At 31.4% G+C, this 25,770-nt stretch overlaps 5 protein-coding genes across 13 annotated transcripts in view; 2 read left to right on the top strand and 3 right to left on the bottom strand.

Moving 5' to 3' along the window:
* LOC138936177 (diacylglycerol kinase eta) overlaps positions 1-9,257 on the top strand; it is a 28,646-nt gene extending 19,389 nt beyond the window's left edge. For 2 of the 8 annotated variants that reach the window (XM_070301334.1, XM_070301327.1), the window contains exons 2-22: positions 323-527; positions 629-765; positions 936-1,027; positions 1,105-1,235; positions 1,393-1,561; positions 1,677-1,779; positions 2,356-2,678; positions 2,762-3,073; positions 3,153-3,304; positions 3,384-3,636; positions 3,726-4,105; positions 4,203-4,510; positions 4,582-4,933; positions 5,006-5,233; positions 5,301-5,403; positions 5,470-5,739; positions 5,815-6,109; positions 6,191-6,511; positions 6,596-6,700; positions 6,799-6,930; positions 8,398-9,257. In XM_070301334.1, coding sequence (XP_070157435.1) covers positions 374-527; positions 629-765; positions 936-1,027; positions 1,105-1,235; positions 1,393-1,561; positions 1,677-1,779; positions 2,356-2,678; positions 2,762-3,073; positions 3,153-3,304; positions 3,384-3,636; positions 3,726-4,105; positions 4,203-4,510; positions 4,582-4,933; positions 5,006-5,233; positions 5,301-5,403; positions 5,470-5,739; positions 5,815-6,109; positions 6,191-6,511; positions 6,596-6,700; positions 6,799-6,930; positions 8,398-8,694 — 4,617 coding nt within the window. In that variant the 5' untranslated portion in view covers positions 323-373 and the 3' untranslated portion in view covers positions 8,695-9,257. The remainder of the gene's footprint in view (positions 1-322; positions 528-628; positions 766-935; positions 1,028-1,104; positions 1,236-1,392; positions 1,562-1,676; positions 1,780-2,355; positions 2,679-2,761; positions 3,074-3,152; positions 3,305-3,383; positions 3,637-3,725; positions 4,106-4,202; positions 4,511-4,581; positions 4,934-5,005; positions 5,234-5,300; positions 5,404-5,469; positions 5,740-5,814; positions 6,110-6,190; positions 6,512-6,595; positions 6,701-6,798; positions 6,931-8,397) is intronic. The other 6 variants (XM_070301333.1, XM_070301330.1, XM_070301331.1 and 3 more) reach the window with 6 other exon arrangements.
* A 4,442-nt stretch (positions 9,258-13,699) lies between these two features.
* On the bottom strand, positions 13,700-17,447 carry Glurs-m (putative glutamate--tRNA ligase, mitochondrial). Its single transcript, XM_070301600.1, has 10 exons — positions 16,625-17,447; positions 16,443-16,556; positions 16,083-16,317; positions 15,816-16,011; positions 15,519-15,730; positions 15,151-15,373; positions 14,868-15,028; positions 14,618-14,787; positions 14,379-14,536; positions 13,700-14,298 (listed from the first exon to the last, which is right to left on the bottom strand). The coding sequence occupies exons 1-10, from the start codon at positions 16,704-16,706 to the stop codon at positions 14,218-14,220; spliced, it is 1,632 nt and encodes a 543-aa protein (XP_070157701.1). The 5' UTR covers positions 16,707-17,447; the 3' UTR covers positions 13,700-14,217.
* A 69-nt stretch (positions 17,448-17,516) lies between these two features.
* On the bottom strand, positions 17,517-19,515 carry Med19 (mediator complex subunit 19). Its single transcript, XM_070301601.1, has 4 exons — positions 18,817-19,515; positions 18,492-18,648; positions 18,323-18,422; positions 17,517-18,214 (listed from the first exon to the last, which is right to left on the bottom strand). The coding sequence occupies exons 1-4, from the start codon at positions 18,998-19,000 to the stop codon at positions 17,930-17,932; spliced, it is 726 nt and encodes a 241-aa protein (XP_070157702.1). The 5' UTR covers positions 19,001-19,515; the 3' UTR covers positions 17,517-17,929.
* A 364-nt stretch (positions 19,516-19,879) lies between these two features.
* On the top strand, positions 19,880-20,880 carry Mrpl42 (mitochondrial ribosomal protein L42). Its single transcript, XM_070301723.1, has 2 exons — positions 19,880-20,050; positions 20,211-20,880. Exon 2 carries the CDS (start codon positions 20,211-20,213, stop codon positions 20,562-20,564), a length of 354 nt encoding a protein of 117 aa, XP_070157824.1. The 5' UTR covers positions 19,880-20,050; the 3' UTR covers positions 20,565-20,880.
* LOC138936368 (metacaspase-2) lies at positions 20,728-25,472 on the bottom strand. Of its 2 annotated transcripts, XM_070301720.1 has the most exons (7): positions 25,077-25,472; positions 24,803-24,964; positions 24,507-24,736; positions 22,580-24,428; positions 22,400-22,498; positions 22,074-22,123; positions 20,728-21,977 (listed from the first exon to the last, which is right to left on the bottom strand). In XM_070301720.1, the coding sequence occupies exons 1-7, from the start codon at positions 25,154-25,156 to the stop codon at positions 21,139-21,141; spliced, it is 3,309 nt and encodes a 1,102-aa protein (XP_070157821.1). In that variant the 5' UTR covers positions 25,157-25,472; the 3' UTR covers positions 20,728-21,138. The 2 variants fall into 2 exon arrangements, with proteins under 2 accessions (XP_070157821.1, XP_070157823.1); XM_070301722.1 differs by lacking the exon at positions 25,077-25,472 and having other exon boundaries at positions 24,808-24,896.
* Positions 25,473-25,770: the final 298 nt, after the last annotated feature.

Genomic DNA, 25,770 nt, shown 5'->3' with positions numbered 1-25,770 from the left:
GATAATCTGAGTGATAATTTATAAATTTCTAGTCTTTAAAACCAAGACGTTTTGGTTTACAATTTAACAAAAATAGATTCCTTGAAGTTAATTTAACATACCTGTTTTTAAAGAGGTGACAATTTTGTTTTGGTTGTCACAATATTTTTAATTTTACACTAGTAAAATATATGATAAAAAAGAAATAAAAAATCTGTTATATTGTAGATAGTTATATTTTTTTCAATTAAAATTTTTTGACATTGTGCTTGCATTCTTTTCAGAATAATATAAATATTATAGAATATGATAATTAATATAATATATATTTCTTATGTATTAGGTGATAACTCCACTTCGATCATTAGTTCTCTGTGGTGAAAACAGACAAGACATGGAGGAGTGGTTGAACGCGCTAAGAACAGCGACAGAGAATCGACCTCAGGGTGATCCTGGAACTGCCGAGTTACTAGGAGGTAACCATCAGTGGTATGCGACTAATCATGCCAGACCTACATATTGCAACGTTTGCAGAGATGCTCTGCATGGTAAGAAATTGTTATTTCTTTGTTATAACAACATATCCATAAATAAAATTTTTATAAAATTATTTAAAACATAGTGATTATATAATACAATATTGTTACAGGTGTTACTTCCCATGGTTTAAGTTGTGAAGTCTGTAAATATAAAGTGCACAAGAGATGTAGCGCAAAAGCAATAAACAATTGCAAGTGGACCACTTTAGCATCCATTGGAAAAGATATCATTGAGGACCAAGATGGGGTATGTGTGCATAAAATCTTATAATTAAAAATGTTTTTATATAAGAATTGATAACCAAAGAAATATATAATTTTAATTATGGATATTTCAATAATACATCATATAATTATCTGACAAAAATATAACAAAAATTCTTTTTTGCATAACAATACAATTAATCTCTCTTGTAGAACATCACAATGCCACATCAGTGGATGGAGGGAAATTTACCAGTGTCCTCAAAATGTTTTGTTTGTGAAAAGACATGTGGCTCTGTACTTAGGTATATATATTACATTGCATTTTTACATAAAAAATACACAATGTTTGATCATATAAAAATCGATGTGTTATTCATAGGCTTCAAGATTGGCGGTGTATATGGTGTAGAGCAACTGTACACACAGCGTGCAGACCTGCCATAAGTATCAAGTGTCCATTAGGACCAGCTAAACTCAGTGTAGTCCCTCCTACGGCTTTGCATAGTATAGGTAATTATACTTTCTGTGTTTTACAAATGATAATTGTATGATTTTGCGTGTGAATTACATATGTAATACATATGTGTATGATTAACATATGCACATAAATACACAACAGAAAACTTTTATTACAATAATAAAACTATGTGTATTGAATAATTATCAGGTAGCGATGAAGCTTGGGAAGCTGTTAGACCTACGGGATGCAGTCCACTTTTAGTATTTGTAAACAGTAAATCTGGTGACAATCAAGGTGTTAAGTTTCTTAGGAGATTTAAACAATTACTAAATCCCGCACAAGTGTTCGACCTTATAAAAGGAGGACCAGGTCCAGGGTAAGCAAATCCTTGCTAATAACAATCAATGATCTGAAATTTATTCTTTTTCATTATTAATTGCATAGATAGGCATATATCCAATATACAACTTGTATCTTTTTTTTTCTTTCAGATTAAGACTGTTCCGTCACTTTGACCCGTTCCGGATATTAGTGTGCAGTGGAGATGGATCGGTGGGTTGGGTGCTTTCGGAAATCGATCGACTCGGAATGCACGTGAGTATCTTACAATCGACAATTTGATTTATTTATCTCTTTTAGCGCATGACTTTTCAGTTCAATTATCATTTTTTTTTTTCGAGTCTAATTATGCTCTATCTATGCAAGACTGCATCTGCTTAAACATATTTATTTTTTTGCACAGCAATTTAGTATAGTGATTACTATCTTTTGCATTGTGTGCGCATAGAAATGCAAAATAGCATTGTTGTAATTTATTTTAACATATGTATCTCTTTATAATATATTACAATATATTAATATATACAATACTATAATATTCAGATTTACAATATTGCAGTCATTGGTATTAATCTTTTCGTATTTTTGATTATAAATTGCATGGCGTGTCTCTTTTATGATTTTATTCCAGATGAAACTGATGTGTGTGCTTTAAGCTTCTTTATATGTGAAGCTTCCTTAACTTTATTTACAGGCGGTAAGTGTAAAAATGCATGACTAATTCATCTTTCTAATTTAAGAATTGGTAATTTAGAAAGAAAATTCACTATAGAAGACATTAATTATTTATATGTAACAAAACATGCTGATTTATATTTTCAAAATTTGCAGAAGCAATGCCAAGTTGGAGTGCTACCTTTAGGAACGGGAAATGACTTGGCGCGCGTATTAGGCTGGGGAGCATCGTGCGACGATGACACGCATTTACCTCAGCTATTGGAAAAGTACGAGAAAGCAGGTACAAAAATGCTGGATCGATGGAGCATTATGACGTTCGAACGCAGCATATCTCTGCCATGTCACAAAGTGACTTTACATCAGCCTGATCCAGCTATAAAATCGAATATAGCTCATCAGTATGAGGACAGCGTTCTTGCTCATATAACAAACATTTTGCAATCTGATCAAGAGAGCGTAGTTATATCTAGTGCCAAGTAAGTAACTTTGATGACATGTGTATATATATGCAATTGTAAAATTATACAAAATTTTTAATCTGGGATCTGTTTTTTTGCAGAGTTTTATGCGAAACAGTGAAAGATTTTGCAACACATATACTGGAAGCCAGTCTAAACACAGGGGACCAACAATTGGGAGAAAAATGCAAAATTCTTCAGCAAAAACTTGACTTATTATTGCAGACATTATCAAGAGAGGAAAACTATTTGTCTGATAACGTGGAAGAAACTGACATTGGTATTCTAAATACTGAAACTTTGAGCAGCAACCAAGAGAAAGGTGCTTTAGAAAAGCCAGAGAAGGAAATGACGAATCTAAAAAAAGTCATAAGAAGAAAATGTTACATGGAGAGAGATGCTGTAATGTCTAGGTATACACACAACGCACATTATTTATAATATTGTATTAAAATATAGAATGAGAGATATATATTTCAATGCTTTTTTTAGAGCAAATAGCTTGAAAAGAGCTATCAGGAGATTAGTGGAACATACGGAATCAACCGTCGATGAACAGAATGATCCGTCGGATGAGAAGCAAAGTAACAAGATGCCAAACATCACCATAACATCCGATAATTCGTCAATGAATACTGCAACAAGTAAATTCCTTAGTTTATGATGAGGATAATGATTCGTGCATTCTTTCTTTAACTTGTGTTCTTATAATGAATAATTTAGATAAAAAGCAACATTTGGATATCCCTGGCTTATTACAAACAGACCCAACATCTGACAATATCAGTTTAACGCCAACTCTAGAATTCTGTAGCAGCATAGAGATATCACCTTGCCCGAGTCCTACTCCTAATGTGGCATCCTTGAGCCCGATGCCGGATTTAAGGAGGGACTCGCAACCCGAAGAATTACTTACTCTCCCTGCGCCCGATGGTTTCGCTGACAGTAGACGAAACAGCGAAAACATGCCGCAAGGGTAACTTTTTCTAATTCGATTTAAATTCGACGGCACATCATTATAATATCTGGATTGTCAAATTTACATGTATCTTGATTTAATTTTAGAGTTTTCAGTTTTGACTCTCCCGCAGCACAGACTGTCGGCTATCAACAAGAAGCACAAACAGCTGCTACTAACGATAATTTCCTATCGTCCGAACATACGCAAATAGAACCTGTCTCAGACATCCCAATCACTGTGACAAAAACCACTTTAGATACAAGTACACCATCAGACGACGCGACCATACAAGACACTATCATTTCTCCTGACACAGATTCGCTTCATTCTAGAAATATCTCGCCACAGCACGCACAAAAACCCGCGAAAATCAAATTGGAACCCAGAGGTAGTTGTACCAACAGCATCATTAGTACGGACAGTATGGTTTCTGAAACATTGGATTCCAGAAGTTATACCATTCGAAATAGCGAAAGTGAAATCGGTAGGTGGATTCTTCACCAATACGAAAGGTTGTAAGAACGCTTGCTTTGCATGTATGTCATATCTAATTATTAGATAATTTCTCTCACACTTTTCAGGACATATAGACAGCGATATATTCGATTCCACTAAGAGATCGGAAAGTTCGGAGATCGGACACATTGACTCGCCGGATAATTCCGACAAATTTTCTACAGAGACACAACACTCGGAAAGTGGCTTAGAGGATTTAAGTTCCCTCGGACAGGACGTGATCAGCGCGGCAATGGGCGAGAAGTATGATTCTGTCAGAGAGGGCTTAGAAATCGAGGAACCGCGTAGATCTTGCGGTTTAGCCCAATTCAACGAAGGGAACGACATTACGAAGCACTCTTTCAAAACGAGAAATATAAAGATGGATAAAGAGGTAAAGAACATTAAATTGTTTTAGTTTCTTTTGTGAAATTGAACGTATAGAATTAATATATCTTTCATTAGCAGGGAATGCTAAATAAATATAAAACGGACGGTTTGACAACATGCGTACGTGTGTCTGGAATTAAATCGATGCAATCTATTGAAACGAATATAGTATCTGCCAATCCGTCATTCGATAATGTTGAAAAGGAGAAAGTGTCCGATTTGCTAAGTCCGGTATGCTGCTTTACCGTCTTGTCGGACAACACGCAGGCCAACGAAAAATGTTCTATAAACTTTCCGCCGCAGATTAATGTTATCGTTGATCCACCAAGCCCGTCATTGTCGATTGAGAGCCATCAAAAACTTAATTTAGATTACAACTTAGATCCGCATGACAAACAATACAGTAGCGGCAGTAGTATGGAAAGATGTAAGTTCAACCCTAATTGATATATCATTAACATGACAATTACATATTTAATCACACTTTTATATGATGTAGTAAGCGTGGAATTGCCCGAATCGGGTTTTTCTCCGCAAGCTACACGGCGTATCAGTAGCGGCAGCTTGTTGAAGGCAACGGAAGTTGTGACATTGGCAGCTACTACTGCTCGTCTAGGTGGTTCAAACATGAGTTTGCGCCATGAAAGAGCAAAATCTGTTGACAAAACGGAGGATGTGAAGAAGCTTCCAATAATAAATCCTTTGGTCCGATTGCCGATGTGGCCAAGTAAATATCGAAATATCTTCTATGTTATAGTATAATTATTAATGTTTTTTTGTAAACGTGCTTGCAGATGTAAGCGGTGGAGCTGGTCTTATTAGTCAAGCATTATTGGCAAACGCGGACGCTTTGTGTGCAGCGGTATCGCCATTAATGGATCCTGATGAGTCATTAATGTAAGTTGTATCTAATTAGTATATGTATATATAAAATTATGATAAATTTTATTATGAATTCTACAGGGAAGGCTACTTCGAACGGTGCGTCATGAACAATTATTTTGGAATTGGCATAGATGCAAAGATCAGTCTCGATTTTCACAACAAGAGGGAGGAGCATCCTGAAAAATGTCGATCTCGCGCTAAGAATTATATGTGGTACGGCGTCTTGGGATCTAAACAATGGCTACAAAAGACTTATAAAAATCTCGAGCAAAGAGTGCAGTTGGAATGCGACGGTCAAAGGATACCGTTACCTTCTCTACAAGGAATCGTTGTGTTAAATATACCAAGGTACATGCGAAAAAAGAATGATAGATACACATCTATGTACAATATTTAATATAAAATTTTCTTCTCGAATAACAGCTTTATGGGCGGTACAAACTTCTGGGGCGGTACGAAGGAAGGAGATTTATTTTTAGCACCGTCGTTCGACGATCGCATACTGGAAGTGGTGGCAGTCTTTGGATCCGTTCAAATGGCCGCTTCGCGGCTTATTAACTTGCAACATCACAGGATAGCTCAGTGTCAGACAGTCCAGATTAACATCCTAGGTGAGGAAGGTGTTCCGATACAGGTCGACGGTGAGGCTTGGGTTCAACCACCCGGTATTATAAGGATTATACACAAGAATCGCATGCAAATGCTTTATAGAAATAGGGTAAGTATCTATTTGGCAGTTTCTTAATAAGAAAAAGTAATGTTGGTTAGCGCGTGTAATCGAAAATATTTTATATTTCAGGCGCTTGAAACTTCGCTGAGAGCGTGGGAAGAGAAGCAGCGCAACACGTTAAGCGCCATAACTCAATCCACTTCTACTTTAAGCAGTACATCGCAATCGCAGTCCAGAACGCATTTGCCGATATGTAGTAAGCCGCCTCAGTTGAACGATGAAGAACTCATTATTCTATTCAATTTCATTGAAGCAGTGACGACTTTAGTCAAGTGGGTAAAACTATTGATTATATCTCATCCAAGCCTCGAGCCAGATTTGTATCAAGTCGCCTCGCGTACAGCAAATGCGCTTGAACAAGTACACCCGGACGGTAAAATCTTACAAGGGGTAGGTGGTATTTAAAGAAGAAATCGAAGAATAGATAGATATTATGATAAATCCTTTTGCTTATATTTGGTTATTTATTAATAGACAAGCTTGAGACCCATGGTAACTGAATTAGTATCAAGTGCGAGACAATTATATGAAGAATCTTGCGAGTTGCTGCGTGATAAAGCTCACAACTTGGTGGGTACGGTGGGTTAAATGTCATTTTACTGTGTAATACATTAATAAGTTACGAAGTTACACTAATAATACAATAAATTTATTAAATTGTCATTTATAAAATGCAGAGGTTACGAGAGGATTTGGAAAGCAAGCTATCTATATCTTTAGCTAATATGGAACAGGAATTACGAAAGTGTACCTTTGATGAAAGAGGGACAGGACTGGTTTACTTCCAAAACATTCCCGCAGACGATCAGGTATAGTTCTTTCTTATGTTTTATGTAATGCTATTCGAGATCAATTCTTTAAAGATATGAGCTATAAAATAAACTCTATTCTCATTTCTACCGTGATTCCCATTTTGCATTGTGATAAAGAGTTTACATTTTGTAATATTTATTATACATTTAATTGAGATAGCAATATATATGCTCACTAAAATTAGTACTTGTAAAGAAAACTTTGTTTCTCGTAAATTAGGTGTTTGTTTAAACAGAATCTAGAAAATTAGATTTATATGTATCTTGAGAGATACAGATTTTTCTACTTATCTGTAGCACTTAATTTTTCACGAAATTATTGAAGTCGAACAAAACACATTAATACATTGTTAAGATTGACGATAAAATCTTTTGTTTCTTTATTATATTATATTTTACTCATGTCCGGTATTTCATCTCGCCAGAGTATATTTTGAGAGACTCTTTCAACATTTAGTAATAAATTTTGAAAACTAGTTGGATATAATATTATGAAAGCACCTCTCTTTACAAGCATTAAACACGAAAATATTTACAATTCTCTTCTTCTTGAGAGAACTGTACAATTCATTATGCATATAAATGTTGTTTACAAACGATAATTAATAAATTATCCTATGCTTTATTTCGGATTGATTGAGTGCTCAATCCCAGTGCTGGTAATACGCTTTTAAGTCTTAATGCTTATGACATTAGAGAAATTAGAATTAGCGACTTAGTTTTGCAATGTAGTGAGATATGATGCAGATTATTTTTGTATACGTATATATGTATCGTGCGTGCATGTTATATCTGCTAAGAGATGGATTGCTCCATTTAGATGTTTTTATTTACCTATTTATATGCTTATGATTCTAGTCTTTCTCCCTATTATAATTAACAGCGAAACACGTGATATATATTATGCGATATTTAACGGTTGACGTTGCACATCTATTCAGTTTATATTAGCAGAAGTATAACCATTTGCAACAGTATGCACCATTTAACTTTTGCTTTTGTCATCTCGCGCTTCCACTGTTTCTCATGATTTCGTTGAGAAGTCGTTGCATCCTATTTAATTAGCACTGTAACAACGAGAGGGGAACTTTCGTGATTTTATACGAGCCTCATGAGAAATATATCTTGTAGCGGATGTATATGTGTGTGAATCCCGCTGAATTACATAGCAATAAATATATAATGGAATATCTCACGTCTCTCTTATTAATATATATCGGAAGCGTATTTGCGCGATTACGTTAAATCGATCGTGAACGTAAACGACCACATAGACTATAGACCATTCGAGAGAGAGAGCTACTCTGTGTGCTTGACAAATCCCACATAAGTTCGAGTGCAATTCTCCACCTGTGCATATGACTAGCATGTCTCTAACGTATGTCGTACATAAGATAGCGTGCCGCTTTACCTAATCTGACTAACACCGTGTACTAACCGGCGTCTCGAACTCTGGATCTGCAGGGGGATAAAAAAAATCGTCATCGAGGGTTGTTCTGGTTAAAGTTCCGTCGTTTCGCCGGCAACTCGGGCGCCGCGGGTCATCCGGCGCGAGATCAAGTTACCACGTGGGACGTACATGAGGTGTGCACCTGGTTAGAGAATCTGCAATTGGGAGAGTACGCCGACAGATTCGCGTCCCACGACATACGCGGTAGGGAACTGCTAACGCTAGCCCGTCGTGATCTAAAAGAGCTGGGCATCACCAAGGTGGGACACGTTAAACGCATTTTACAAGCCATCAATGACCTCAACAATTGAATTTACACGAGTTACGTTCACATAGAGACGTTAAGTTTTGCACGTTCCGGAGCCAAAAATACGATTGCGTAAGTAGTTAGATACCTAGGTAGTGTTTGACACGGTAGCAGAAGAGAGTATATCTTCAGTGCATCATTCCAAACGAAAAATATATGCCACTATATTAAATCGAAAGCAGAGAAGATAAAATTGAATATTTGATAAAAAGAGCTTTCACACATAACAATTCGTAGAACAAGATAGATTATTATATTCTTACCCTAAAACGTTAATTAAAATGTGCAATTTCCGACACACATGCGAATGATATCATATTAAAATATTTAAAAAAAAGACAATGTTAAACGATAAAAATTACTATAGAATTATATCCCTTAACATTGTCATACAGAAGAAAATCACTTTTTGCCTGTGCCAAATATTTACTCTATACTTGAAATTATGATAAAAAGAAGCAAAGAAGTGAATTTGTTGTCTCATCGACAAATTTACAGCGCAATTCTATTTATATATACATATTACATACACACATACACACACACACACACACACACACACACACACACACACACACACACACACAGAGTACAAAATATAAGATATGTCACATCTAAGGGGATGATTTTTTCTTTACTCTCTCTTACCGAAGCAATCCATGACGAAAATAACAAGTCTCGTGTAAACTGTACACATACGGAATAGATAATTCTTGTAAAATAGTAAATTTTTTACATTACGGATTATTATCCTAGAGTAAAAAACTTACAGCATCTCGGGCATAAATATTTAACAACTATTGCATGTATTTCGTGTTCGAAATTCATGAATCTTACGCGCGGCATAAGTATCTTAAATCTGCGAGTACTATATTCTTGAAGAAGCGTTTCCTATCGTCTTTGACGTATAAAAATTATTTAACATCTGTAATTTTTAACTCTTTCGGTCAATTTATTCTGATTGTCTTTTATATATAACTTCGTCGAGCTACCGATATGTAGTGTGCAATATAAATATATACGAATGTATAGATATCTTGTAATTATATACATACATTTGTGACTTTTTTAGTTGTTTGACGACATTAATAATTAGTTTGAAAAGCAATGTCTGGGCCAAGATGTATATGAAAGTGATTCTACATATATCTCCTCTTATGGCAATAAACACGATAATTAAGAGAAAACCTAGAGATGCAAAAAAGCATACATTATAGTAGTTTAAACAGCATTATTATGTGTATATGATACATAAAAATATTTTCTTTTTCCGGGTTCGTAGGTCACAACTTACGGATAGCTCTTACTTGTGAGCTCTTGCCTTATAATAAAGCTAGTCTTCATTTTCTTATCCATATAATCTCAGTTACAAATATTTATCTATTTTTATACAATTATTTTTAAAGGTAATGTATACATATATGGTCATGTGCTTAATCTTCTATCAGCATTTTTTTTTTTTTTTTTTTTTTTCTCTCGATAGCCGTTTCTTGACCCGTTTTTATTTTGTTATTATGTGATAATTGAAGAATCTTGATTATTATACTTCTCATATACAGAGAGTAATTCACTCACACAGATGAGCATATTGCAGTAGTGTATTTAGTTTATGTGATAAAACACGTAATTAATTAATATAAAAATAAATAGAAAATAAAATACAATTAAATGACAAACTTAAAACAAAGTAGAATCAAACTGTGAGTACACATTAAAAACAATTACGCAGAGATAATGTAAAATATATTCTTATCATAACATACAGAAAAAATATAGATTCTTTATTGACAATGTTCCACCAGTTCGCCACAGGTTGTCCGATATTAACGCACTACCGATGACTCACTTATCTTTGTCTTTTATATAATAACTTGTAATATAAAACATGTTAACGAATTTAAAACTAAGTTATTTGCGAGTTAATAAAATTTTCTTTACATTCCAATAAATATCTGAAAGGACAAAAGTGCCTACTCTAGATTCACTAATCTTACATACAGACAAAGAATACAGTCATATACTGTTACATGTACTGTATATGAATGATATGGCATTAATTGCGTATTATGCTTTTTTTTATTGTTAATTTAGAAATACGAATCTAAATTATACGAAACTTCGCTAACGCGCAATATCTATATATATATATATATACATATATATCTATATATAAAAATATTTTTTTTACATAACTATACAAAATTTGTCATTACAGCCATGCAACAAAACTTCGCATCTTAATAGATAACATTGTTGCAATAATGTAATGCAGTATTATGTAGGATAATATTACATTCGATGATTTTTAATTTATACAATCTAATATCCTTTTATGAAAGGGGGAGAAAAATTAAAAATTATAATCGAAATTATAACATTTAAATATAACATTATAACAATGAACTTTATATAATTTAATTACTTCGATACATATATCTTCTAGAGATAATTTATTTATTACTAAACGTCTAAAAAAACAAAATCAATTTAAAAAATAATATAAATAAAATTAATAAATTAGAGATAACGTTCATGTCTCTTTAAAATTGATATTTTGAATAATCTTCATGTTCGTTTATATAATATTTGTCAATTCTTATTACTTAGTCTTCTCCTTTTTAAATCTAGAGATAATTCTGTAAATGTATTATCTTATCTATATTCGTCGGGGATATTTTCTGCAGTAAAATTCCTAATATACAGAATTGACAATCTCTCTCTTATTATCGTGTATAACACGTACGAATAAAATATATTGTAAGATATTCCTTTCCAAAATAATGAACACACATACATACACATATATTGTTGTTTTATATACTTATTAAAGTAAAATATTTAATAACATATGCATACTTCACAATTTAAAACATTGGAAAGGTATATTACATAAAAACGAATGTACTTAACATATTCAATTACTGTTCCTAGAAAAAAAATATACCATTTTATTATATTATTAATAATGTATATGTAATCAAAGTAATAATAGTAAGTCTCTTTGGAGGAAGTTGGAGAAGAATAGTATTTGTAGTTTTCTAGAAACCTACTCGCGCACATCTGTATATGTTTTTCGATATTCCTTTCACACTTAAGACGTATATGATTTTAAAAGCATTTTACTCTTTCGTATCTGTGATAAATTTTGTGTAGCTGCTTAATCTGCTAACGCAAAAAATGTGTTATTGTAACAAATAATTATAAATATGTATTCAGTGAATCGTTCCTTTATTACTTTAATCAGATGTGTTAATTTTTCTTGTTTTCTTTTTATATAGAACTATTATTGACTGAATTAATTAAATAATATCTTTGAAATGTGCATGTAATGTATATACATGTATGTAAAAGAGCAATGGTGTTTTATTACATATATATTCTACATATAGTATATATATTAGCTTGAAATCAGTATTTAAAAATACTTGAGTTTGTATATAGCGAACAATCTCTAGAAATATTTGAAATAATATTATATTTGCTAATATTGAAACTATTCGCGAGAGAGATGTAGAAAATTCTAAAAATTGCTTTTTCTGTTCTTGGAAATCAAATCAAAGTAAATATCTTCCCGTTTTTATCGCTTATTTTATTAATATTGTTTTTGATAAATCTGTTTATAAAATAATACATATACTGATATATAAATATCTAATATTTAAATATAATTAATTGACATATTTTACAGTCTTGTGTGGAAATGTTCGTAATAATATACAGATCACGATAAAGACATCCAAAATAGATAACAAAGTTTTCTGTTTACAGAATAGGACCATAAGTATATTACAAAATAAATCTAAAACTACTGTGATAAAAACTCTTAATCTATAATGAACAGTTATTGTCTATAATATTAACATATAATTTACCCAAATATTAGCAATATAATTATTTTAATTGTATTATAAGGTTTTATCGTATCATCTCTGTTTAAATCAAGATTTTGCATTGTAAGCTTATGAGTACATAAGAATGTGAATCGATCTATGTCAAGCACTTCGATTTAGAGTTTTAATTTTTTGATAATGAATATTTATACTATTATTCTTGAATTGCACTGAGAATAGCGTTTATACATAATAGGATTTATACTCATTAAATAATATTCAGAATCTTTTTGCATCAGTTTTATTGTATTTACTGATTGAATGCTCTTCCCGAGAGATATATATAAAATATTTTGTATAAAACATTTTGTTGTAAAATTTTTTTTAATGAGACTTATGAGAGAAAAAAACATTTGTTAATTTTCAATAACAGATCTTATACATGACCACAAGTTTAGATTTTTTTTTAATGGGTTTTATAATAATTTTATAATAAAGCTTTTGAAAGAATATGACATGCTAAACTTTGAATTATTATATTCAAATAGTCTGAAGAATCATTATATTACCAGGCATAATAATAATAATCGGCAAAATTTTTGTCAAACAAAAATATTTTGATATAATAGCAGGATTTGTGAAGATATTAATAAGTACTAGTTTTTAATATTCTACTTTATTATTGTAATGAGACTTTTTTTTAGAATAAACATCTTCAATTATTTACACACAGCATGTGAAAAAATCTTTTACTTTCATTATTGTGTATCAAAGAGTTAGCATTATAAAGTATATTTTTGTCTCTCTGATATTATCAAAATTTTATTTTAATAACTACAATGCTAACATCGAATACATTATGCCAATATTTAATATGTATTATAAATCCTGCTATGTAAAAGAAGAGCATAGTAATATATCAATAAGCTATTTAAGAATAAAAGTGTTCAATTTGTTGTATACATGAACTTTGTAAATGTGTTTTGTTAAAATAATTATGCATTATTTCTATATGTTTATTATATATAATCTTTTTGTACACTTAAGTATGTTATTATAAATAATATATTACATTATATATATATATATATATATATATATATATATATATATATATATATATATATATATATGAAATGAAGATATACAAAAACTATTCACTGTATCAAAAATCAATATTCTATAATAAAGTTAAATCTTAAAAAGTTCCACATATTTCAGAGTTTATAAGTATTTTCTTGACTAATTATATATATATATTTAAAGATTATAGAGTAAATGTTTTGATAAATAGTAATATTATGAAATATTAATATTGTAGCTGCTCTCAGAATATCTTTCGCACATTATTTATATATCTTCCATAAATATATTAAAATTTAGGCAAAATATTTTTTTAATTATTTTATTTTATTATTTTAAATTATATTAATACAAAAAATGCTTGACTAGAGTATCAATCCTATTGATCACATCAGAATTAAAAATTGTTTTTATAATTTCCAGCAATAAAATGCTATTATTTGTGGAAGATATTTTAATAATATTAGACCGAATAGTATATTATATTTGCATAACCGTTTTTGGTGCGTCTTCTGTAAAAACATACAGATTTAATCACAGATCTATTTCGGATATATCTTACCATCAATAGAAAATATGATCACAATCTTTGATTAAATAATATATGTAAACTCTCAGGAAACACAACGCTGTAATCGTAACAATGTTCTGTCTTTTCCTAAAATTTCCATCATTTCAGCAACAGGTGGTCCAACCTATGCAGGATTTTATATATATTATGCATGTATTAATATCTTTCCCCACAATGGAAAGAACTTATATAAGCTGTATTTACCTTTAAGCCACTTAAAAGACTTCTCAGAATTTTCATCAAAGCGGCAAACGGAATTTTATGCTTTTCGGCAAAGTCTCTCAGATATGGGATCATCCAATCTGTCTTATAATTGCTCGCATCTATTTCAACTAATTCTGCATTTAATAGTTTAATCGCATCTGAAATAATACAATAATATGTAACGTATAACTTTAAATAGAATAATTAAATAACTTTTGTATAAAGAAATATATCAATACCTGAGCATCCAGCTTGTTTAATATGTGGCACAGAAGCAATATTTGGAACAATCCACAAAAATGCAAGCTCCTCTTTGACAAGATCATTGAGTGTCGATATCCTATTTTGCGACCATTTTAATGTGCTTATTATGTGATAATCATCTAATTGCAAACTTCCATCATCTTTTCTAAAATAAAAATGATATAATTCACTATCTCCTGAAAAAAATAAGGAATAACTAACTATTCTATGCAAAATTAAATATACCTTTCGGAAAATGTTTTTAATATTAATCTTTTAACCCGCTCAATTAGAAATTTATGGTTCTTCTCGTTTCTCAGTAAATTTGTAATTTCTAATTTATTAAATTCTAATAATTTTTCAGGCATAAGTTTGCCGGAACTTATTTTTAATTTATTAATATCAAACTGTAATAGAAAATAGAATACACATAAATAAGTAGTAATATATAAATAAGAATTTTATTGTGTAATGTATAAAGAAATTTTATGTAAAAATGAACATTTTTTTCTATTATCGATATTTATACCCTTTTAATCAGTTCCTGATAACTGTAAAGATCTTGATTTTGATGTTCTTTATGAAAACCACTGCCAGCGCTTATGACATAGTTCAATAATGCTAATGGAAAAATACCCTGTTCTCTAAATGATTCGATCTTTATGTCACCTTGTCTCTTTGATAATTTGGATCCATCTGCATTTAATATTAAAGGTAAATGCCCATACATGGGAGGATCCCAACCAAACGCACTGTAATAGATGAAATCTATCAAATATGCCTATTTATAATTGTACATTATTTAAAATTTAAAAATTCAATAAAAATTTTTAAATATAAATTAAATTAAAAACTAAAACATGTGAATATGTGATTATTTTAGCTAAAACTACATACTTATAAAGCATAATATGCTTGGGTGTGGAAACTTGCCACTCAACACCTCGAAAGACATGAGAAATTTCCATAAAATGATCATCGATCACATTTGCAAAATGATAAGTAGGATAGCCATCTGATTTTACAATGATTGGATCTCCTTCAGTCTTGGTAATATCGTGCAATACATCTCCATAAACCATATCGTAAAAGGGTTTTGGTGTAGATAACTGAAATATTCAAGCACAAATAACTATATTTTAAAACTTTTTTAATTTGGCAAATAATGTTTGAAAAAAAAAACTTAAAAAATACCTTAAATCTGATGCAATAAGATGAGTTCTTCCTGAACATTTCTTTCACTTCATCTTTACTAAAATGCTGACACCTGTTATCATATTTAGGTATTTGTCCACGCTTCATTGCTTCCTTTCTTAATAAATTCAGTCTTGTCTCTGTACAAAAGCAATAGTAGGCAGACTCATTGTTTAAGAGTTTAAGCACTTGTTCCCTATAAAAATTTGAGAAGTTAAATAAATAAAACTAATGACAATTCCTCAATTTGTTTCATCATTTAAATACTTGTATAATTCAAGTCGTGATGACTGCACATAGGGACCAGTTGGACCACCTCTGGTAGGATCCTCGTCGGGAATAATTCCTGCCCATAGCAAATCATCCTGAAGTTTTTCTACTGCCCCAGGAATAGTTCTTGTCTGATCGGTGTCTTCAATTCTCAGGACAAAGGTACCATCGTTGCTACGTGCAAACAAATAATTATACAATGCAGTACGTAATCCTCCTAAGTGCAAATGCCCTAGAACACATGAATGAAAATTGACATTTAATATCTGAATATCAGAATTAATTTTTTAAACAATGGAGCAAATTTAATTCGGCGCTGCAGGAGAAAATGATGGTATAATGTTCGCCGATTATTACCAGTAGGGCTGGGGGCAAATCTAACCCTGACGTGATATTTCTTGAAAAAGCGTCTCTGCAATAACTGGAAATTTGACGTTCGGAGTATATTACGCTGCATTTCTGTATCTGTATCTGTAAAATATCTCGTTAAATTCTGTAAAGATAATGGACTGTTGCAATGCGAATTCTAATGACGGAACTTTGTTTTGAAAGACGCAGATTTGGAGCCATATGTTTAACGCGTTCGCGATTAGAACGCGATAGTGATTCTCGATTCTCCATTTTCGATTCTTCTAGAGATGGATATTAGATAGACAATAGATTAGAGATTAGATCTACATCATTGATAAGAATTGAAATAAAAATAGAGAAAAAATTTTATTTTGAAGTTGCGTTATATTTGTCAAATCGTTCTCTAATATTGAAAACTAAATTTTGAAAATTAACATATTGTCAAGAACTAGATGATAAAATAATTTACGAATTTAAATTTCAGGGCTATATAATTTCTCGATATTGGAATAAAATTTTAAAAAATATATATGCAAATATTGTTTAATTGTATATTAATATTCAAATTGATAAGAGGAAAAATATAGAAATATAACGTAATTAAGACCTCAAAGAAAACGTTGGAAAGGAAACCCACACATACACACACGTGCGCGCGCATACGTATGTGTGTGTGTAAATATTGTTCCTTTACATTTAAATTTAAATCTTAAATCATAGGAATTGTAAGTTTCCCTATGGATTTCATAAACAAATATGCAGAATAATGGTATCTTTCCTCCTCACTTTTTTTTGTAACAAATATATTTACATTTTAATTTAATTGTTGCGATATAACGTCGTACAAACTATAACGCGTATGCAAACTAATCTGTGAATTGATATATCCTGCACATGACTGCTATTTTACACATGTTCATATTTTACACTCCATTTTACTAATATAGGCAACTTTTGAATACATGAATATACATATATAGATATTTAAGAAAAGAGAGAGAGAGAGAGAGAGAGAGAGAGAGAGAGAGAGAGAGAGAGAGAGAGAGAGAGAGAGAGAGATAATACATACAATATTACATATATATCAAGTTCAGAAAATTATATAAATTATATTATATCAATTGCAACGATTAAACTGTATGCCGTGAATAAAATTAAAATAAAATTGAGCAAAACGTTTCATAAAATATAAGGATTTTTACAATTTTTATTTTATTTTTTAGAAGCAGGCTTATAGGCAAACAGAAAAAAATCTATTATTTTATATACAATATATATATACATAATTTGCACATTTTCGTCATATTTTCTCTTCTCTTTCATATCATTACATCTAATGCTGAAAACAAGCAACATTTATTACGCCTAAATAAAAAATAAATAAATATGCATATATGTATATATATATATTTTAGTTGCATAAAGACAATCCAAGCATACGCTCGAAATTTCGATTAGAGATTTGGCATAAACTGAAAAGGGCAAATTAGAGATCACGAATTGGAATGCTGAGACGGTGTGAGACTGCCGGTATGTTCGGGACTATGTTTCTGTTTTTTCCTTTTTTTCTCCTTCTTTCGCTTTTTTCTAGCTTCCTTCTCTTCGTCGTGTCTCTTCTGTTTCTTGTGTTTCTTTTCGTGCGTATCGGAACCGCCCACATCTGTCGTCGCAACCTCTTGTCCACTGAGCACTTCCCCGGGCTTATGCTTATGTTTTTTGTGCTTATTTTTGTGTTTTCTCTGAGGAGCTTGATTAACATATCTATACTGTTCTGGTAACTGCAAAAATTATATTACACATATTTAGTAATTTGTTTTTTTCTCTAATATTCTATATGTACATATATATATTTCAACTAAAATAAAAATAATATAAAAATATCTTACTGGGCCAGGATGTAATCGAAAACCAGCAAGCTGCACACTCGTTAAAGGCAATAGTTCTTTACCACCTATCGGAGGTTTCTCAATCACTGATCTTAACGAGCTAAAGAGAAAGAATAAGACAAAAAGTAATCGAAATTTACAATTATTTCTCTTAATAGATTCAAATTACCTATTATCATGATGTCCAGGTTTGTCTATAATACCGGGTAAATTTGGTAAAAAAGATGATAGCTGCTCCTTAAGTTTTTTACCACTAAACTTGCTATAGGAATGTTCCAGACCATAATAGGCCATTAAATTTGTTGCTCCAGTAAGTTCGCTTTCCCCTAAAAGAGAGTAACAGATTTATCTTTATAAAATTATGATTTTTTTCTTTAAATACTTCCAAAATTGTATATGTTACTCATACAAAGCGAAGTAATTAATATAACTTATGCATGTAAATATTGAGTTTAAGTTCCTTTTCTCCTTTCTTTTGTAACTCTTTCATTTACCTGGAGGTTCCTTCATCAAGTAAAAAGGTCCACTGTGAACGATAGAAGGATTCTTTCCCAGGGAAATGGTCGTCTTCAACGTTCCCGTGGAATCTTGACGTGATACAACTGGGGAACGCGCGCCCCTCGGCGAAGACTTTGGCGAGTACTGCTCCACCTTGCGAAACTGATCGCCCATTATCATCCTGCGGCTCTAATTTATCGCACGTTCACGTCAAAAATAATGCGACGATTCACCTCCGGACACGGAAGGAGCACCGAGAGAGAAAAATGATTACGAAGCCAATGCAGTCAAACAAACTATGGACACACGTCCGGACCGGCTTAATATTAAGAATCGCGCAATCCGCAAAGCTTCATCGACGGTTGCAATATTGTAACAAGAGTTCGAGGTCGATCGCTGAACGAGGAAGGCGATCAGCGTCATCCGCGAAGGAACGTGTTGCATACATCGTCGCGCAACTTAGGAAAGTACAATGACCTCGCGAAGTGCCTTCCTCTACGATGTTCTGGTGAAACGCAGAAATACTCGAGCGGAAATACTCGAACGTACGTTTTCTGCTGTTATCATACTTCTCTCAAATGATCGTGTACTTTTCCACAAATCGGGAATCGGCTCGACATAGAAAACTCTGTTGCACACAGTACACACAGCCGTTATACGCGATACGCGTCCTCGCTCGTCATCCATAGATCATATATGTTTAGTACGGATACATATGACTCAATAAAAGGTTATTCGCAATTTTCATGTCGCAACAACAAATGTGGACTCTTGAGAATACACACCTTTTAAGATTATTTTATTCCATTTCTTATTATTATATTTCCTGAAACGTATAATTCTTTAACTTTATACAAGAATTTTAATGCATTTTATAAATTTAAAATAAATTGTAAAGTAGAAAAAGAAATAGAGACATTTGACTGGATTATTTAATTTCCAATGACATCCAATGAGAGACTGTTTCTTCGCGAGTACCGCAGACTTGAATGAAAATACTGGGTCTGTTCTTTGCAGCTGAACTGGCTGCATTGGTTCAGAGTTTATCTTTTTCTGTCCCCATTGGAAGGAGAAGGATGGGCTCTGAACTGGTGTAGCCAGTTCAGCTGTAAAGAACAGACCTATAAGCTCTATGTATGCGAATTTTATGAGGTTAAAATCAAATATTTACATGGGTTTTCTTCTTGAAGAGAATATATAAAAGTATATTAAATCGCACAGTATACCAAGGTATTGAGAATTAAAAGAACTGTTGCTTAAATATTTAAAAAATTATGTAAATAAGTTATTTTCCAAATGGATTTTGATTATTAATGTAAAATTAAAATGCAAAAGATGCGAATAAAAAGTGTGTAACATTGTATTAATATTTATGATTTTTTTACAATAGATGAATCCTATGTTGCGTACGGTTCGAGCTTGCATCTATTCTGTGAGACACGTCAAGTATAGTACTTTACCTTCGGAAGCAGTAATATTTACAGAAGATGATAGAATGGTTGTCTGTTGGCATCCAGAGAAACCGTTTCCATACGAATATTCCTTACCTCTGCCAATGGAGAAGCCTGATAATTCTGTATTATGTATCGGAGAAAAAGATGTTGCAGATGTTTTTAGGAAAAAAAAACCAGATCAGGTTGTGCATGAATTAGCAAAGATTACATACACTGTCAAAAACAGATGGTATCCTAGAAGCAGAGACAAAAAAGCGAAGAAGACAGAATCTGACAGACCATACTTGTAATCTTTTAAAGGGATTTGAAAAAATCTCTTGGCTAAAAGAAAAATACTTTTTTCTTAAATTTGCTTTGTACATGTAATTATTTTTTAGGAAATATATAAATAAATGTGTTGTACAAAGATAATTTTCATGTAGTCCATAAATTAAATGCTTATATATTTATGATATAGCTTATTCCATTTTTTTTAATTACATATGTAACGTCATACAATTTTTCTTACAAAAAAGAGATACAAATTAAAAATAAATCAAGATGAGTGTGTTTATCAATTATTATTATATTACAATATATTATAATCTTAATATGTACATCAACTTAAAGCTCTTATGACAAATACAGTTTCCATTTTAATAAAATTATTTCACATATATTTATATATTTATTTTATAAATTGCATATCTGATATTATTTGAAAACATAATTAATTGACACAAGCAATAATAATAATCATTTTATTACCTGTATATCAATATTTGTATGTAATAAAGTTTCCTATCATATTTATGTCACTGCCATAGATAAAGTGTGACATATTAAAATTTGACACACAAATTTGTTACACATATCTTTACTTCTTTATAAATGCTGGGGAAAAAGTTGGCTTTCTCCTTCTTGCATAAAAATTTGCAAAGCTTTGTATAATAAATATCTACCAAATTTCTGTTTTTGTTGCATGCTCCATGTTGCCGCGACGCCGTAGTACCCGCCGTTCTTGCAATTACGTAAATGTTCCATTCCTATTGCATCTATCATAGCAGCTTCTCTTGTATAAGCTTCCACCGGAATAACATTTTGAAAAACATGTAAACAGACCACACCATGATCACTGTTCCATATATCGAGAATGCGTTTAATTTTTTTACTTGTAATAGTTGAACTGCCAACCCATGTTTTAAATGCATCGTAAAGATGATCGAAAGGTCTAGAACGTTTGCCTTTGCCAATGTAAAATATAGCGTTAAGAAAGATCGACCAAACTTCAGCTTCTGCAAGATGAACACTACGATTCGGTAGATCCTGCGTTATACGCGGATCTAATAGCAAATAATTGAAAGACGTTTTTGATCTGCCTTCGCGCCATCTCCGAGATGGATCTGGAGATACAAATTCTTGAAATACATGTTTTTCCAAACTTTTGTACGTATTCATATAATTTATCCAATTTCCAAACTTTAAATGAGACTTGATTTGGTCATTCAGTTCTGCATGATTTTGTGAGATGTTTCGGACGTTCGAGATCGATGGAATATTAGCATCTCTAACGTTTCTTAAACGCATAAAACGTTTTTGGTAAAGCTGTCTAGTTGTATCAGTGATTGGACCAGGTTGATCACCAAGTTGTCTAAGTTCTCGTATAAGAGTAGCATCATCAATGACTAATAGCTCAACCGGTAAATTTGAAGAACTGGATGCACCTAATAATATAATATAGAAAATATTCTCAATTGTATTCTATAAATAATAATTTTATATTTGATAATAATATGTCGACGAAATTTTTGCTAACTTACCAGATATAATCAATTTGCTCTTAACGTCACATTCACTTTCACTTAAAGTACTGAAAAATTGATAAAATTATGTTTAATAAGCTTTATCTCCCCCATTTGTTGTAAATAAAATGTGTATTATCACAATAATTATATCGGGTCTGTTTTTTATAGCTGAACCGACTATATTAGTTCAAAGCTTATCTTTTTTCTTCCAATGTGAAGAAAAAAAGATAAACTCTAAACTAGTGCAGCGAGTTCAGCTATAAAGAATAGATCTATTATATCAATGATTTAATTTGATATAAATTATTTGAAAAAGATAAAGATAGTAATTGTAAACTCACCTATACGGTGTGATACAAAGTCGTCGTTCTAATAAAATTACACCTTCTTCTGAATCTTCATATTTATATTCTTGAGTACTAACATACGAAAGCACAGACCTACAATTTACATTTTATTTAAATAAAGAATTGTACACTTTTGAAAAATACTATTATCAAAAAATACTACGTTATACTCACGAATTTTTCTCGATTTTATACATATCTAAGCCTTTGACTTTTGGCATATTTTCCATTTTCTTGAAATCAGTGTTATTCTCTAATCTCAAGGAAGATGATTTTTCAGAGTCCAATAAATAAATCTGTTTTTTACATTGTATAGGTAAGTTTACAATTGATAGTGAATTATTCTCTATAATTAATTTATATGATTTGTGAAATTCATTATTGAACCAATTTTTGGCATGTAAATTACAAGTCTTACTTATACTCATATCTAGATCTTCATTCAATAATTTCTTAGTATCACAGTCAACACAATCTATAAAATTTTCTGTATCCAACATATCAGATGCAGTTGTACATGTAGATTTTATATTATTGGTGAAAGCGTTCGTCATTTCCGGTGCCTTATCAATTTCAAATATATTTTTTCTAACTGTTACAAACTGTTCGGTGTTCACTTGATAATTTTCAGATTTTACATATTTTTTAAAATTGTTAACAGATTTGTTTTCCTTTTCTATTTGATTAAAACTGTTATTTAAAAGATTTGATTCACTGTTATCAGATATTTTACCATTCTCGTCATATCTTCCCTCATCTAATTTTCTTACCACATGATTATTACAATGACTTTGCGAGAATCTTATTTTTGAAGATTCTTTAACATTTAATGAAGAATATTCACTACTTGTATCCAGGATATCATAACGAATATCTTCAGCCTCCTCAAAGAATATTGTTTTATTCAAATCAACTGGTTTTAATTTATTACCAACAGTAAATTCATCAGAAGTGACATCGCTTTCATATCGATAAGGATTAAATCTTTTTTTACCAGAATTCAACTTATATATCGATCTTTTCTTCCTTCTTGGCGTTGATTGTGCAATATGTTTTTTCTGCCAATTAGGCTCAGGATATTGCGTTTGAGTTGTGCATTCGCGAAACTTCTTGAATATATTTGCGGAAAAATAGTCATTGGCGTGAGATGTCTTTGCTAGATTTCTCTTTCTAGTTGTGCAAACCGGTGTAAAATTGGGCGACTTACTAACAATAGAGTCATTGTTAATATATGATGATGTTAACGGCGTCTTTGCAGTATTTTGTCTCTTTCTATGATTAGGTGTATTAAAGTTCGGTGACATACTAACAATAGAATTATCCAAGATATAAGATGGTGTCACAGGAACCTCATTAGAATTTTTTTTATTTTGTTTTCTAGAAGGATTTTGTGCTCTATATTTTGAATATTGTTCTTTCACATTAGGAATATTAAGTTTTAAGATGTTTTCATTAGAAGTGTTATGCTGTAGTTTATATTGGTAATCTTTTGAATTTTTGTGATATTTATGTTTATAATGTGCACCTTCATTCTTCTTTAAATTAAATGGCATGTCAAAATCACTTTTCTCGCGTTTGTTTCTTTTGCAGTTATGCAAAGTCTCGTTAATAGTACAATCGCTCGCTAATGATGACGAGAGATGATTAATGATTTGACTAACAAGACACTTTTCCTTTTGCATGACATCAGAAAGATGTAGATTTGCAAAGTCAAAATCGAGATCAATGAATGAATAGTTTGACATTTCTTTCTTATCAATCGGTACAAGATTATTCTGCACTTGAGCAGTCATCGTATTAGTAGCTCTAGTGGCATATTCATCTAGATTGTTTGATAGTTTGCATTCAGTTTCAATATTATTATGTATATCTGATGCATCATTCAAGTTTGCAATCATTGAGGAAGAATTGGACTTACAATCAGTAAACAAATTCTTCATTGTTATATTATTTAAATTTGATACTGTATCTTTTGATGAAACATATTCAGCAATAATGTCCCCATTAGTAATTAAAACTTTGTCTGCAACACACAGATAGTAAAGATTATAAGTAATTAAATGATTATCTGAGAATTAAGTACTTGAAAGAAACCCCTTACCAAGCGCCATATTATACTTTGGCTTGTCATCCTCATCTTGAATGTTCTCACAATGATTTGAGAGCAGTGTCACAGCTTTGAAATATTTTCCGTCAAAAGCATAGTGAAATGGACTGCATCCATCATTGTCCAAACATAATGGATCACCACCACTTGCTAAAAGTAACTTTAATATATTTATTCTTCCCCAAGCTGCTGCTACATGAACCGGAGTCATTCCATCATTTGATCTGAAATTATTACATTCACATATTTGCTTTAAATTGCATTATTATAATCTAGATTTATCATCATACCTCACATTGGGATTGCCACCATGACGTAAGAATAACTTGGTGACTTCTTCTGCAAATTCTTCCGAATCATTCCCAATAACTAAATGAAATGGAGTTACTCCGTGCGTTGGAATTAAGACATTGGGATCTGCATCTTTATTTAACAGAAGGGTCGCTACTTGCCTAATATGAGAAATTGTAAGTACACGAAAAATTTGTAAGTTAATTCTATCTTCTTAAGAAATCTCTAAGACAATATAATTCTGAAAATTTCTTGTCAATAATGATCTCTTGCCTTATATTATTGTCCTCAAGTCCATCGCAAAGGGATGAAGCTAAAAATAGGCCACCTTTTCTTTTTGGAGTCGTCAACATTCTCTTGCTTCGATATCGTCCGTGATAAATAACGATACTTTATAAAAATCGTCTGTTTTTATACATGTTTTGCTATTATAATAACAAACCATGAACAATTTACGTAGCAAAGTGAAATAAACAATATTGATACAATCTATATCAATTTGTTTTCGTTCCGATCAGATATAAAAAAAGATAATACGTGAAATATATATGAAAAAAATTGATCAATCACATTTTCAATATAAAGGATTGAAAATGTAATACAGTTGGAATGTCTTGAATTTACAGCGTCTTTCAAATTCGAAAACTTAGATGTTTCTGTTATACGAAAGTTTAAATCTCAAACTTTTTATCTAAACATATATTTTTGGTTTGGAATATATATTCAGAGACAAATGTTTTTACAGCTGTCAATGCTATAGAATTTTCTATAGACTATTAAGATGCCTTTACATGGCAGCGTTAAAGTACCTTTATATGGCAGCGTTAAGCGTCGAGCATTTGCGCAGACAAATGCGTAGAATTTAAACGAGATAGATTCTAGATTGAAATTAGAGTCTGCGCAATTTTGCTAGATGCATTTTTCTCTATGAAATAACGTCCGCTATTGAATATTGGCTATAGTCGGA

This window comes from Polyergus mexicanus, unplaced genomic scaffold (genome assembly GCF_030449975.1).
Source record: "Polyergus mexicanus isolate NDT 795.1 unplaced genomic scaffold, iyPolMexi1.0 SCAF_9, whole genome shotgun sequence".
Lineage (NCBI taxonomy): Eukaryota > Metazoa > Arthropoda > Insecta > Hymenoptera > Formicidae > Polyergus > Polyergus mexicanus.
Note: the sequence above shows the minus strand (reverse complement) of the source record. Positions and strands in the feature narration are given on the sequence as shown.